This window comes from Drosophila gunungcola, unplaced genomic scaffold, assembly GCF_025200985.1.
Source record: "Drosophila gunungcola strain Sukarami unplaced genomic scaffold, Dgunungcola_SK_2 000060F, whole genome shotgun sequence".
NCBI lineage: Eukaryota > Metazoa > Arthropoda > Insecta > Diptera > Drosophilidae > Drosophila > Drosophila gunungcola.
This window is the reverse complement of record NW_026453223.1, coordinates 415,171-427,565: the sequence shown is the minus strand read 5'-3', so window position 1 is coordinate 427,565 and position 12,395 is coordinate 415,171. Positions and strand designations below refer to the sequence as shown.

Here is a 12,395-nt window from a genome sequence, read left to right as displayed (position 1 = left end):
TGTGTGTATGCCCAGAAGCAGGCAACACTTTGTTGCCAAAAGTTTTTATTATACCCATTATTTGTAGCGGAAAAGTATATCATTTATCTGCATTAACAGCAAACTCGATGTAAGCCACGACATATTAAAAATCTGGACCTGCGGTACTGTAAAAGCTACATTCACTTTATTTACTAAAGATGTTTTACGATGTCCATAAGAAAAACTTATTTAAATTGTTGCCCCCGCTGCTGTCATTAATGTCGCCAGGTCGGAAACCTCAATGGGGCCCCCACACATTTTAGGAATGTTACTCGACTGTTTTTCATAAATCACATCTTTTTCAACTAGGCAGTAAGTAGCGGGTATCCCTTAGTCGGAATATCCGACCATAACGTTCTGTCTTAAGGAAAATGGAGCAATGGAAACTAAGAAGAGCAAAGTACAAAACTCGACAGTAACAACAGCGCTGGGTTGAGGAAGCAAACATAAAGGAAGAAGGAGATGCCGAGCGTACAACTATATCTAAAAATTGGACAACTTGACAGCCAAAGACTTTCTCATAAGCTTGTGTAACTTTTGGCAGTGGGTTGTGTCCTGAGATTAAAGCAAAAACCACAAGGAGCGAAAGGAGCACAACAAACCCGAAACAAATCTCTAAGGCCCGTTTTCTGTTCTTAATGTTACGCCTTAGAATAGACCAGTTTGTAAATTGAAAAATTTGAAAACTTGTACCCGACTTTTTTTTACGACAAATTTATGCGATTTATTGTTATCATAACAGTTTAAAAGATGACAATGAAAAAGTAAGTATAAGTATTTAAATATTATTAAATGATTGTAGGAAATACTTGTTATTATTTTAGGCTCGGCTTAAGACCTACTATAGGTCTTTGGCAAAGTTACAACAAAAAGACATACAAAAAAGTCAGAAATTTTGACATAAATAAATTTTCCAAAAAACGTTTTCCAAAATTCGGTTTTTTTGTCAAAACTAAATTAATTGTTTTCAATCGATCAGGGTTGGATGGTATGAGTTGCCAGCTGTTTAATAAAGCAACTCTTTTGACTTTGGGTCTTATTTTGGCAAAGTTACAACAAAAAGACTCTTCAGAAATAATTATGTTTGAAGAATCTCTAAAACCCAAAAAAAAAAACACATTAAAAATTTGGTTTTAGTGTCATAACCCTGGGAAATAATGGTCAAAATGTGGAATGTCATACACCGTTGAATTCGTAATAAAATTTACAATCGAATGGCAATCACAGTTAAAATTTTTTCAGATTTTCAAATTTCTGCAAAAAATAATGATGTACCCCCTTACCAAAAAGTCAGAAATTTGGACATAAATACATTTTCCAAAAAACGTTTTCCAAAATTCGGTTTTTTTTGTCAAAACTAAATTAATTGTTTTCAATCGATCAGGGTTGGATGGTATGAGTTGCCAGCTGTTTAATAAAGCAACTCTTTTGACTTTGGGTCTTATTTTGGCAAAGTTACAACAAAAAGACTCTTCAGAAATAATTATGTTTGAAGAATCTCTAAAACCCAAAAAAAAAAACACATTAAAAATTTGGTTTTAGTGTCATAACCCTGGGAAATAATGGTCAAAATGTGGAATGTCATACACCGTTGAATTCGTAATAAATTTACAATCGAATGGCAATCACAGTTAAAATTTTTTCAGATTTTCAAATTTCTGCAAAAAATAATGATGTACCCCCTTACCAAAAAGTCAGAAATTTGGACAAAAATAAATTTTTTCAAAAAACATTTTCTAAATTCGGTTTTTTTGTCAAAACTAAATTAACTGTTTTCAATCGATCAGGGGTGGATAATATAGGTTGCTAGCTGTTCAAAATAGCAACTCTTTTGACTTTGGGTTTGATTTTGGCAAAGTTACAACAAAAAGACTCTTCAGAAATAATTTTGTTTGAAAAATCGCCAAAAACCCCAAAAACCACATTAAAAACTTGGTTTTTGTGTCAAAACCCTGAGAAATAATGGTCAAAATGTGGAATGTCATACACCATTGAATTCGTCATAAAATTTCCAATCGAATAGCATTCGCAGTTAAACATTTTTCAATTTTTCAAATTTTCGAAAAAAAATAATTGATGCTCCTCCTTTTACAAAAAAAAAAATTTCCCGGTTTGCATGGCATTCATTCTTGGCTTAAAACTTTATTACGAGTAAAGCAAGGTTACAATTTTCATTAGCGGACCTTGATTTGCATTGCTATGGCTAAAAAACAGAATCTTTAAGAGTTTACAATCACCCTTTTTTTTGCAAATATGGGAATAAATAAAAATGTCCCGGCTTGATTGCCAATTGATTGGGAACTTAATGACGAGTAAAACGAGTCATGGATTTTACAATTGCATGCCACAATACTGAGTTTTGGCTCAAAAAACCAAAGAAAGATCAAGAAAATTCCAATGGCACGTACAATTAGAGCGATAACAGAGACATTAAAAACATATAAAGGCGTTGTAATCATGTCAGATTACGAGTTTTCAAAGTGTTGGTAACTTTTACTTTTAACAACCCATTTCAGCGCTTTATTTCAGTCAATTATTTATTATTTCGGCACTGCTGCTGGTGGCGCAGCATGTCGATCTTTGTCAACCGCAACTTGCGCTTGCAGGTGTCACAGTAATAGCCGCCGGATGAGTGGGAGCTTGAGCTTCTGGATGCACTGGAAGGGTCAGCATCCGCTGTGTTAGCCGGGCTATCCGGTCTAGGTTTACGACCGTGCGCCTTGCGACCCGGACACTGGGGTCGGTGCACCAGCTGTTCCAGCACATCGAACTCATCCAACTCGAAATCGCAGTGCGGGCAGTGCCATGGCTCTGTGCGGAGGGCCGCGTCCATGGCCAATGTCCACGGCTGCTCCGCCAAGCAGTTGTACACCACGTGCTCGGATACATTGAGCCCGCCCTTCTCTTCGTTGGCGGTCATGGCATAGTCGACGGCAAAGGGATTCTGCTTGAGCTCCATAAGGCGCGCCGAAGGGGCCTGGTGTGAGTAGAGCCGCTTGATATCTGCGGGAAGCAATCGCCGAATCGCGTACGCCACATCCAGCGCCATGAAGTCGACCAGCTCGTGCCAAAGCGTGCTGCTCACATTGCTCACATTGCTCACACCTGAGGATACTTCCAGCTTGTTGTTCAGATCTGCGAATAAGATAATTAGAGTAAGGTGCCCAAGGAATTAAGTCAATTTACTAAAAATGCCAATTACCGGCAGCATACTGTGCTTCAAATAAAAAAAATAAAAATATCTCATAAATTTGTTAAAATACGAAGCGAACTGCTAACTTTAAGGCATAGAAGGCTAGCTAAAGGTAGGTTCTAGGCTGCAAAATTGACAGGGGTTTCTTCAGAAACTGACCTTAGCTGGTCAAATTAGCGAAGTAACAAAACAAATGAATAACATTTTTTAAATAATTAAATATTAAATAATGGAAAACAAACTTTATCTGGTTCAATTTAGCACGAAGACGTGTAACGCCGCGAAGTCCTGTTTTTTTTTTAATTTAGTTTAAAATTTAGCCTACCATTAAGCCAAGTAAATTGGCTTTTGCTGGATAAAATAGCCAAGTAATCACAGGTATTGCAAGAATTTACATTAAAAAATATGAAATTTTTGAAAAAACTAATGAAAAACAACCTTATGTCTCAGTCAGTTATTTAAGCTTTCCATGGAAAAGTGAAAACCTACTTTTAGCCGGGTCAAATAGCCAAGCAATAACAGAGATTTATAAGAATTTAAATTAATAAAAATTAAGTTATTGAAAACTAACCTAATAAAAAATGGCCTCAATTCTCAATTCTCAGTCCCGATTTTCAATAAAATTTTTACTTTAGCCCACCATGAAGCCGAGAAAATTAGCTGATTAAATTAGCCAAGTAAAACCATAGATTTATAAGAATTGAAATAAATTAAATTTAATATTAAATGATTGGAAATAATATGCATAAAAAATGGCCTCAAAAAGTAGTGACAGAGAAACCTTTTTTTTTTTAATTTATACCTACTTTTTGCCACACAAGAAGTACGGCTGAAACTAAACACTTACCTTCTAGTTTGGCATAAAGCAGACTGCTCCACCGTCGGCGCAGCGCGATGGCGCGGCTAAGGAGCTCCATGCCGCTGCCGGGCATGGGTAGATCCAACCCCAGCCAGCCGTCGCAGACGATCTGGGTGATGCCGGCGTTTGTGTCGATGGAGAAGCCGAAGAGCAGCAGAGTCTGGGCTGCCGGCAGGCGGATACAGTTGATCAGATAGGGCTTGGCGGTTTCCAGCAGCGACCTGCGGATCGGTGGGATTAGCACTGATAGCACTGATAGCACTGATAGGCCATTGGATGGGATATTGATTTGCGCGTACTCACTGGTAGCACAGCAACTGGTGGCGTTCGCTGACCGGGTGCTTGGGCGTGTAAAAGTCCGGCTTGAGCAGCAGATCGCTGTCGGCCAGCTTGAGCAGCTCGTAGTGCTTGGCGAAGTGGGAGTTGGGGTGTTGCAGCAGGAAGGGCTTGAGCCGCGTGTGGAAGAACTGCTGACCGCCGCCCTTGCAGTAGTTAAACTCGTCGGCGACGGCCAGTTGCGGGTAAAAGCCGCTTCCGAGCAGCAGCTTCAGCAGCACCACGTCTCGATGGCGGTCGAGGCGCGCCGAGCGCTCCAGTAGTGCTAGTTGCCGGTGGTCATACCGCAGCCGGAAGTCCACATCCCGCATGTCGTCGCCCTGCTCCTCACTACGCTCCTCCTCCTCCTCCTCATGCGGCGCGCCCTGCTGCTGCTTGAGCAACTTGCGCTGACGAGGCTGCTCGAAGCGTTGGCGGCGCTTGAGAGCCTTCAGCTGGCGCAGCTCGCCGTGCCGCGTGGCCCGCTCGGCGCCTGTCAGCTGGGAACCGGAGCTGCTGGGCACCACCATGCCGCAGCTCTCGAGGATGCGCTGGAACTGTTGGCGCAGCTTGGTCACCTCGTAGAAGCGCTGCTCCTCGATGCCCAGGCGTCGGCACCACTGGCGAGTGCTGTCGCGCCGGATCTTCAGCTGCAGCCACTCGCGGTAGAGGCGGACCAGGGTGAAGAGGTCGCCCTGGTCGGACTCCAACGACTCGCGCTCACGCACGCAACGCTGATCCGTGTGGGCACGATTTGTCAGCGGGTTCTGCACGCTGAGCATGGCGGCCAGGGTCAGCAGCTGCTCCACCTCCGGGAAGACACAGCCCATGAGCAGCATCTTGCCGATGGACAGCTCCACGGGCAGGTTAGCCAGCGAGCTGCCCAGCGGTGTGATCTTCTCCTCCACGCTAAGGGCGCACTACCATCGAGGGTTTGGGCTTGGGATTAGGATCACCTTTTGGTCACATATTTTGGTCAAAATTCTTACGTGCTGCTTGAGGGCCAGAATGGTCTGCTCGATGCGCTCCGTTTCCGGGGCCTCAATGAAGGGAAAGGCTCTGACATCGGGCAATCCCATGGACACCATCTGGAGCAGCATCGTGTCGAGCGGGACGCGGTAGATTTCCGGTGTGGGATAGGCCTCGAAGGCGTTGAACTGATCCGCGGTGTACAGGCGAAAGCAAACCTGTCGATGGGAAAGTGGGATTGAGTTGAGAAGAGAGTCCCCAAAATGACGGCTTGGCTTACGCCTGGTCCTGTGCGACCAGCGCGACCCTTGCGCTGCTCCGCCGACGACTTGGACACCCAGAACTCCTTCAGTCGCTGACCCTTACAGGTGGCGTCGTAGCTCATTTCCTTGACCTTGCCGGAGTCGACCACGAACCGCACCCCGTCCACGGTTAGCGACGTTTCGGCGATGTTGGTGGACACGATGCACTTGCGCCAGCCCTCGGGCGCATAGTCGAACACCTTGCCCTGCTCGGCGATTGCCTGGCCACTGTGCAGTGGCAGCACGAGCCAGTGCGTCTGCTCGGTGGCATATTCCTGGACGGCCTCCACCACCGATTCGATTTCATTTACGCCGCTCACGAATATGAGCACATCGCCGCGCTCGCTGGCTGGGGATTATATGGTTATTGTTGTAGTGTTTCAGACACCCAAGATGGCCGGACTCACTCGGATACTGCTGGTCGATCAGGCTCAGGACCTGGACGAAGGGCGCTGGGTCGAGACGGTTGCCCTGGGAACGCTTGGACGAGGCGGTCGCCTGGCCCGCCTTCAGCTCCAGAGCCGGCGGCGGCAGGTAGCGCAGCTTGATGGGGAACAGGCGACCCGGCACCTGTACCAGACGGGCCCCCTCCTCGCGGAAGTAGCCGTGGAAGAGCTCCACGTTGATGGTGGCCGACATGAGGATCAGCTTCAGCTGCGGCCGCGCTCGCAGCAGGCACTTGGTCACGCCCAGCAGAAAGTCGCCGAACAGGTTGCGCTCGTGGATCTCGTCCAGGATGAGTGCGTCGTACTGGTCGAGATTGGCGGCCACGGCCAGCTGGCGCAGCAGCAGGCCCTCCGTGATGAACAGGATGTTGGTGCTCTGTGTACGACTGCGCTCGAAGCGGATCTGGAAGGCCACCCGGCTGCCGTAGTCGTCCAGGAGCTCGTGGGCCACGCGCTTGCACAGGGACACACAGGCCAAGCGGCGTGGCTGGGTGCAGGCTAGGGCATGAAAGGATTAGGCCAGATTGGAGCACAATCAATGGCACCACTCACCTATGCTGCGGTAGCCGAACTCGTAAAGGAACTGGGGCACCTGCGTGGACTTGCCACAGCCCGTGTCGCCGGCCACGATGACCACACGGGACGTGTCCAGGGCCTCGCGCAAATCCTGGCGGAAGCGGGCAATGGGCAGGTTGCGCTGCGTTTGCCGCAGCTTCCGTATGCGCTGGAACTTCTCCGCCTGGCGAAAGTCCAGGTAGACCAGCAGGAGCTGGCGGAACTGCAAGTGCATCTCGGCGTGTGCCTCTTGGAGCAGGGCATCCCCGTCCAGCCGCAAAGCAAGGTGCTTGCTGCGGTGATACGGCTGCGAGGTGACCAGTTCCTCCTCGGAGAGCAGCGATGGCAGCACGGGCTGGCCCGTGGAGCGCATCATGGCCTCGTATTTGCCTACGAACTTCCAGAAGTCCCCTTCGTTCTCCACCAGACTTCTGCCCACTTGGCGACTCTTGGCCTGCAGGAGCCCAGATAGCTCAGCCTTGCGGTCTAGGAAACTAAAGTCGATCAGGTTGAGCCTGGTCCCGTCGCCTTTCTTTGATTTTCGGGACATTCTCGCTCAAAATGTTTATTTATTTATACCGGCAGCGCCCGATAAGACGCCTATCGATAGACGGGTCAGCTGTGAGGGCACCACGACCGATAACAAAGATCTGGCAAGTTGACAACTAAAATGGTTTATTTCCCTAGATTGCTAACAGAAAGGAGCCGCTACCACATGGCGCGCTGCACCCCGGACAACTTGTTGTAGTCGGCCAAGTGCCGCCAGACGATGCGGCTCAGCCGGTACTTGTGAACAACTCCCCGCGGGCGTGACGTAAGCGCACAGCGTTCCCGCACTCGGACCAAAGATGAGTCGCGCGGAAAGGCTGCGATCTCGGCGTCGGCCACCTCCCTCAGCTCCACGGGCAGGATGTCGTTCTTGCGCAGCGAGTTGACCCGCAGGCGCTCCACGGCGTGCTCCTTGACGCACTTTCGCCGCTTCACGTCGCGGATCATCTTCCAATCGGCGTACTTGGTGCGCACCTGCTGCAGCTGGAATGGTCAATAGGTTTAGTTTCCACGCTAACGTGTTTGGATTACTCCCCACTTACTCCGCAGCCGGCTATCTGCACCGATTGACAAACAAAGCCCCCGATCCTGGCCAGAGAATTCATGTTGCTGCTCCTGCCGGTGCTCTTCCTCTTTCTTCCTATATATGGAGCCCGAACTATCGAGTTAACTTATCGATAGGTCTGATTGCTAGGCAGCTGATTCTCTTTGCAGGTGACTGGCACTTTTCGAGGAATATTTTTTAAATGCAATTGTATGGTATTACCAGTCAAATGCTAGAGCGTAGCATGCCGTGTGGAATTTGTTGTGGAAATACGTAGACCGTCTGCATGGCTACGAAGCTCCCAAAAACAGTTTTAATTAAAGACCAGCCGCCCTTTACATAACCACCACCGCTACAACGCGCGATTCAAATCGAGCGCGTTCACTGTCATTCACCATTCAGACCATTCACCGCGAAACGCGGTCACGTGTGCCTGTGTGGGTATGTGCGCGAGTGCGTGCATGTGTATAGTTGTGGTTCCTGGTGTGCGTGTGGCTGTCTCACGTCGAGTTAGAAATTTGCTCGTGCCCGCAGTTCGCTGTTTTCGCCTTGTGCGGTGTGTCTTCAACTCAACCAACTGAATTCAGCTCCCCGAGCAGCCGAAGCATCCGTTTCCGCAGATTCCGCAGATCCCGCAGTCCGGTGCAATTCACGGCGATCCAGGCGATACCCAGTCAGCAGAGCAGCTGAGGAAGAACAAGAGCCGACCCGACCCGACGACGAGAAGAGGAAGAGAGGAGCAGCCTTGCAGAGATGCCTTCCAGCGATCCCCTGCCGCCCAAGGAGGGTGCGCTCTTCCGCAAGCTACTTGTAAGCGCCGAGGGCTCTGCCTTCTACTGCCCACTGCCCACTTTCAGCAGTTGCTCCTCCAACACGCCAACAAAACACCCCCACCCTCAGCGGCCGGCTTCGGCATCCATGTGCTTTTTCGGCAAAGTGCAGTGGAGTGGCTATTTTTGGCAGGCGGCGGCGGCAGCAGCAGCCGAGCAGAACGCTGGCCAGGATGCGGGGCTCCGCCACGGCGTCTCGCTGCTACCGCTGCTGCCTACGCTGTGAGCCGCCCGAGAGTGGCATAACCTCAAAATGTGTCGCTGGGCGGGACGATGCGTATTGGAACCACTGACCTAATCCCAATCCTTTCGTCTCTCTCTCTCTCTTTTTCTCTCTCTCCCACCAGAAAAGCTACGAACTGAAGCAGTACAAAAATGGCCTCAAGCTGGCCAAGCAGATCCTCTCGAACTCCAAGTACACGGAGCACGGCGAGACGCTGGCCATGAAGGGGCTCACCCTGAACGGACTGGGTCGTCGCGAGGAGGCCTACAAGTACGTCCGGCTGGGGCTGCGCAACGACCTGCGCTCCCACGTCTGCTGGCACGTCTACGGACTGCTGCAGCGCAGCGACAAAAAGTACGACGAGGCCATCAAGTGCTACCGTAATGCACTCAAGTGGGAGAAGGACAACCTGCAGATCCTCAAGGACCTGTCGCTGCTGCAGATCCAGATGCGCGATCTGGAGGGCTACAAGGAGACGCGCCACCACCTGTTCACGCTGCGACCCTCGCAGCAAGCCTCCTGGATCGGGTACGCCATGAGCTACCATCTGTTGCGGGACTACGACAAGGCCAACAACATCCTGGAGACGTTCAGCGCGTCGCAGACCTCGATTGTATGTAGTCGGGCTACCCGCCGCTCCATTGTATCCGTCGCATAATTATTTCTCCTTCTCCTCCTCAGGAGGCGCACGACTACCGCCACTCGGAGCTGCTGCTCTACCAGAACCAGATACTCATCGAGTCGGAGCGCCTGCAGCAGGCCGTGGACCACCTGATTGAGTACCAGGCCCAGATCGTTGACAAGCTGGCCGTGCGCGAGACCATGGGCGACCTGTACATCAAGCTGCAGCAGCAGGAGAAGGCGGTGCCCATCTTCGAGTCCCTGATCCGCCGCAACCCGGAGAACGTGCTCTACTACGAGCAGTACATTGCCGCCCGCCAGGTGACCGAGCCCAGTGCCGTAGTCTCCATCTATCGCGTGTTCCAGGAGCAGTATCCGCGCGCTCTCTGTCCCCGCCGCCTGCCTCTGAACATCGCCATCGGTGCTGAGTTCCGTGTCGTGGCCGACGAGTACCTGCGCCGCGGCCTGCGCAAGGGCATTCCGCCGCTCTTTGTCAACGTGCGCACCCTGCACCAGATTCCGGAGAAGGCGGCCACCATCGAGGAGCTGACGCTGCAGTATTTCGAGAATCTAACTCGCTCCGGTCACTTCTCTCGCGAGGACGCCGACGCCGGGGTGCCCGTCGAGCCGGCCTCGGCGCTGGTGTGGACGGCCCTGTTTCTGGCGCAGCACTACGACTACATGCGCGACACGGACCGCGCCCTCGAGTACATCAACGTGGCGATCGACCATACGCCCACACTGATCGAGCTGCTCATCACCAAGGGTCGCATCTTCAAGCATGCCGGCGATCCCGTGGAGGCGTACGTCTGGCTGGAAGAAGCGCAGAGCATGGACACGGCGGATCGGTGAGCATCGCCTACTATTGACTGGGCTTTCTAAGTATAACCCTCGGTGTTCCTCTTCCCGTAGTTACATCAACTCCAAGTGCGCCAAGTACATGCTGCGCGGCAACATGGTGCAGGAGGCCGAGGAGATCTGCGCGAAGTTCACCCGCGAGGGCGTCTCCGCCATGGACAACTTGAACGAGATGCAGTGCATGTGGTTCCAGACGGAATGTGCCCTGGCCTACCAGCGCATGGGTCGCTGGGGCGAGTCGCTGAAGAAGTGCCACGAGGTGGAGCGCCACTTCGCCGAGATTGTCGAGGACCAGTTTGATTTCCACACCTACTGCATGCGTAAAATGACGCTGCGCGCCTACGTGGGCCTGCTGCGGCTGGAGGACGTGCTGCGCCAGCATCCCTTCTACTTCAAGGCGGCCAAGTGCGCCATCGAGGTGTATCTGCGCCTGTACGACAAGCCGCTCAAGTCTGAGACGACCATTGAGGAGATTGACATTGGTATGTAAACTTGTGGCTTGTTTCGCCATGCCCACTGCTACAATTCCTTCCTTCGTTCCGCCACAGAGAACCTGCCCCCTTCGGAGCTGAAGAAGCTGCGCAGCAAACAGCGCAAGGCCAAGAAGAAAGCCGAGCTGGAGAGTGCGCAGGCCGCACAGGCGCAAGTGAAGCGCGAGCAGCACCAGAAGTCGAAGCAGCAGGCGAACCAGGAGACCGATCCCGATGCTCCGCAGCTGGACGAGCTGGTGGCCGAGAAGCTGGAGCGCACGGACGATCCGCTGGAGAAGGCCATCGACTTCCTTAAGCCGCTGCAGCAGCTGGCCAAGGAGCGCATTGAGACGCATCTGCTGGCCTTCGAGGTGTACTACCGCAAGAACAAGCTGCTCCTCATGCTGCAGTCCATCCTGCGCGCTCGCGCCGTCAATCCCGCGCACCCCGAACTCCACAGCTGCATTATTCGCTTCATGAAGTCGCTGGCCATCACCGCCAAGCAGCAGCCGTTCAATGATCACGTACAGCAGGTGCTGGACAAGGCCACCAAAGAACTGATAGGCAGCAAGACGCCCCAGCAGCTGAACGACGAGTTCATTGCCAAGCACAACGCTTCCATACTGCATTTATACGAGGGCGCCCGCAGTCTGTACGAGCTGGACAATAGTAAAAAGGCCGCCGCCATCAAGCTGGTCACTAGCTTCAATCTGACCAAGATCCGTTTAGAGGTAAGCACCCGTTAACTCGATGACTGCCCTTGTCTACCCTTGTCTACCCTTGTTTACCCTTGCAATTGAAATTCTGCTCTGCAGGAGGCCACCAAAATCTACACAGCGTTGCGGGACGGCGATGTGTTTGGGGAGTGCGAGGCCGAGGCCGCTCTCTACCAGCAGGCGTGCCATGAACGCTTCCAGTTCGCCCGCATCTTTCGCAATGTCGAGGAGCTGGAGGCCCAGCTGCAGGAGAAGGAGGCCGCCAAGTTGCGCGCCGAGGAGGAGCAGCAGCAACTGATTCATGTTGAGTCTAGTGAAGCGGTGTCGGTTTTGGCCACGGCAGCGGCAGCGTCTTAGGACCAATCAAGACTGCTACACAATACCCACGGCCGCAAAAACCATAACACCCAACGGCAAGAGCAGAAAGAACGGCGAGAACAGCAACCACAGATCTGCGGCAACAATAAGGAGAAGAAGCGAACCTAACTAACAACAACAACAACAACAAACAACAACAACAACAACAATATGAACAGGAATAAGCTTAGCTCTATAAACAACGGCAACCACAATAAAATTCACTATTAACAACAACAAACGAATTGACGATGCTATGATGAAGAGGCTGCGCTGATCGCTGATCTGAGCAAAGCTGAGTTTATCTGATCAATAATGATCCATAGTTGTTTCGCCAGAAGACAAGTCGATGTAGAAACATGGGCATGGGAGTCGCATGTCTTTTCCGACTCCGTAAAAATATATGAACGCAAGTTGACACTGTTGTAGGATTTTAAAAGTTGAAAATTGAATCAAATGGAGAGAACAACCTATGTTGACAACACTTGCTGGCTTTTTTTCAATAACCTTTTATTTTTTATTATTTTTAACGAATGCATTGTATGTACATATAAAGTCGTAACTAAT

At 50.8% G+C, this 12,395-nt stretch overlaps 3 protein-coding genes across 3 annotated transcripts; 1 reads left to right on the top strand and 2 right to left on the bottom strand.

Annotated features, from left to right (window-relative positions):
• Positions 1 to 2,540: 2,540 nt before the first annotated feature.
• On the bottom strand, positions 2,541 to 7,234 carry LOC128264231 (probable ATP-dependent RNA helicase DHX34). Its single transcript, XM_052999613.1, has 7 exons — positions 6,658 to 7,234; positions 6,067 to 6,603; positions 5,638 to 6,008; positions 5,378 to 5,575; positions 4,377 to 5,308; positions 4,062 to 4,294; positions 2,541 to 3,156 (listed from the first exon to the last, which is right to left on the bottom strand). Exons 1-7 carry the CDS (start codon positions 7,208 to 7,210, stop codon positions 2,555 to 2,557), a joined length of 3,426 nt encoding a protein of 1,141 aa, XP_052855573.1. The 5' UTR covers positions 7,211 to 7,234; the 3' UTR covers positions 2,541 to 2,554.
• An 84-nt stretch (positions 7,235 to 7,318) lies between these two features.
• On the bottom strand, positions 7,319 to 7,909 carry LOC128264243 (28S ribosomal protein S14, mitochondrial). Its single transcript, XM_052999650.1, has 2 exons — positions 7,752 to 7,909; positions 7,319 to 7,692 (listed from the first exon to the last, which is right to left on the bottom strand). Exons 1-2 carry the CDS (start codon positions 7,812 to 7,814, stop codon positions 7,369 to 7,371), a joined length of 387 nt encoding a protein of 128 aa, XP_052855610.1. The 5' UTR covers positions 7,815 to 7,909; the 3' UTR covers positions 7,319 to 7,368.
• Positions 7,910 to 8,225: 316 nt separating this feature from the next.
• LOC128264233 (N-alpha-acetyltransferase 16, NatA auxiliary subunit) lies at positions 8,226 to 12,069 on the top strand. Its single transcript, XM_052999624.1, has 6 exons — positions 8,226 to 8,563; positions 8,931 to 9,419; positions 9,488 to 10,275; positions 10,340 to 10,767; positions 10,834 to 11,486; positions 11,571 to 12,069. Exons 1-6 carry the CDS (start codon positions 8,507 to 8,509, stop codon positions 11,826 to 11,828), a joined length of 2,673 nt encoding a protein of 890 aa, XP_052855584.1. The 5' UTR covers positions 8,226 to 8,506; the 3' UTR covers positions 11,829 to 12,069.
• The last annotated feature ends 326 nt before the right edge of the window (positions 12,070 to 12,395 follow it).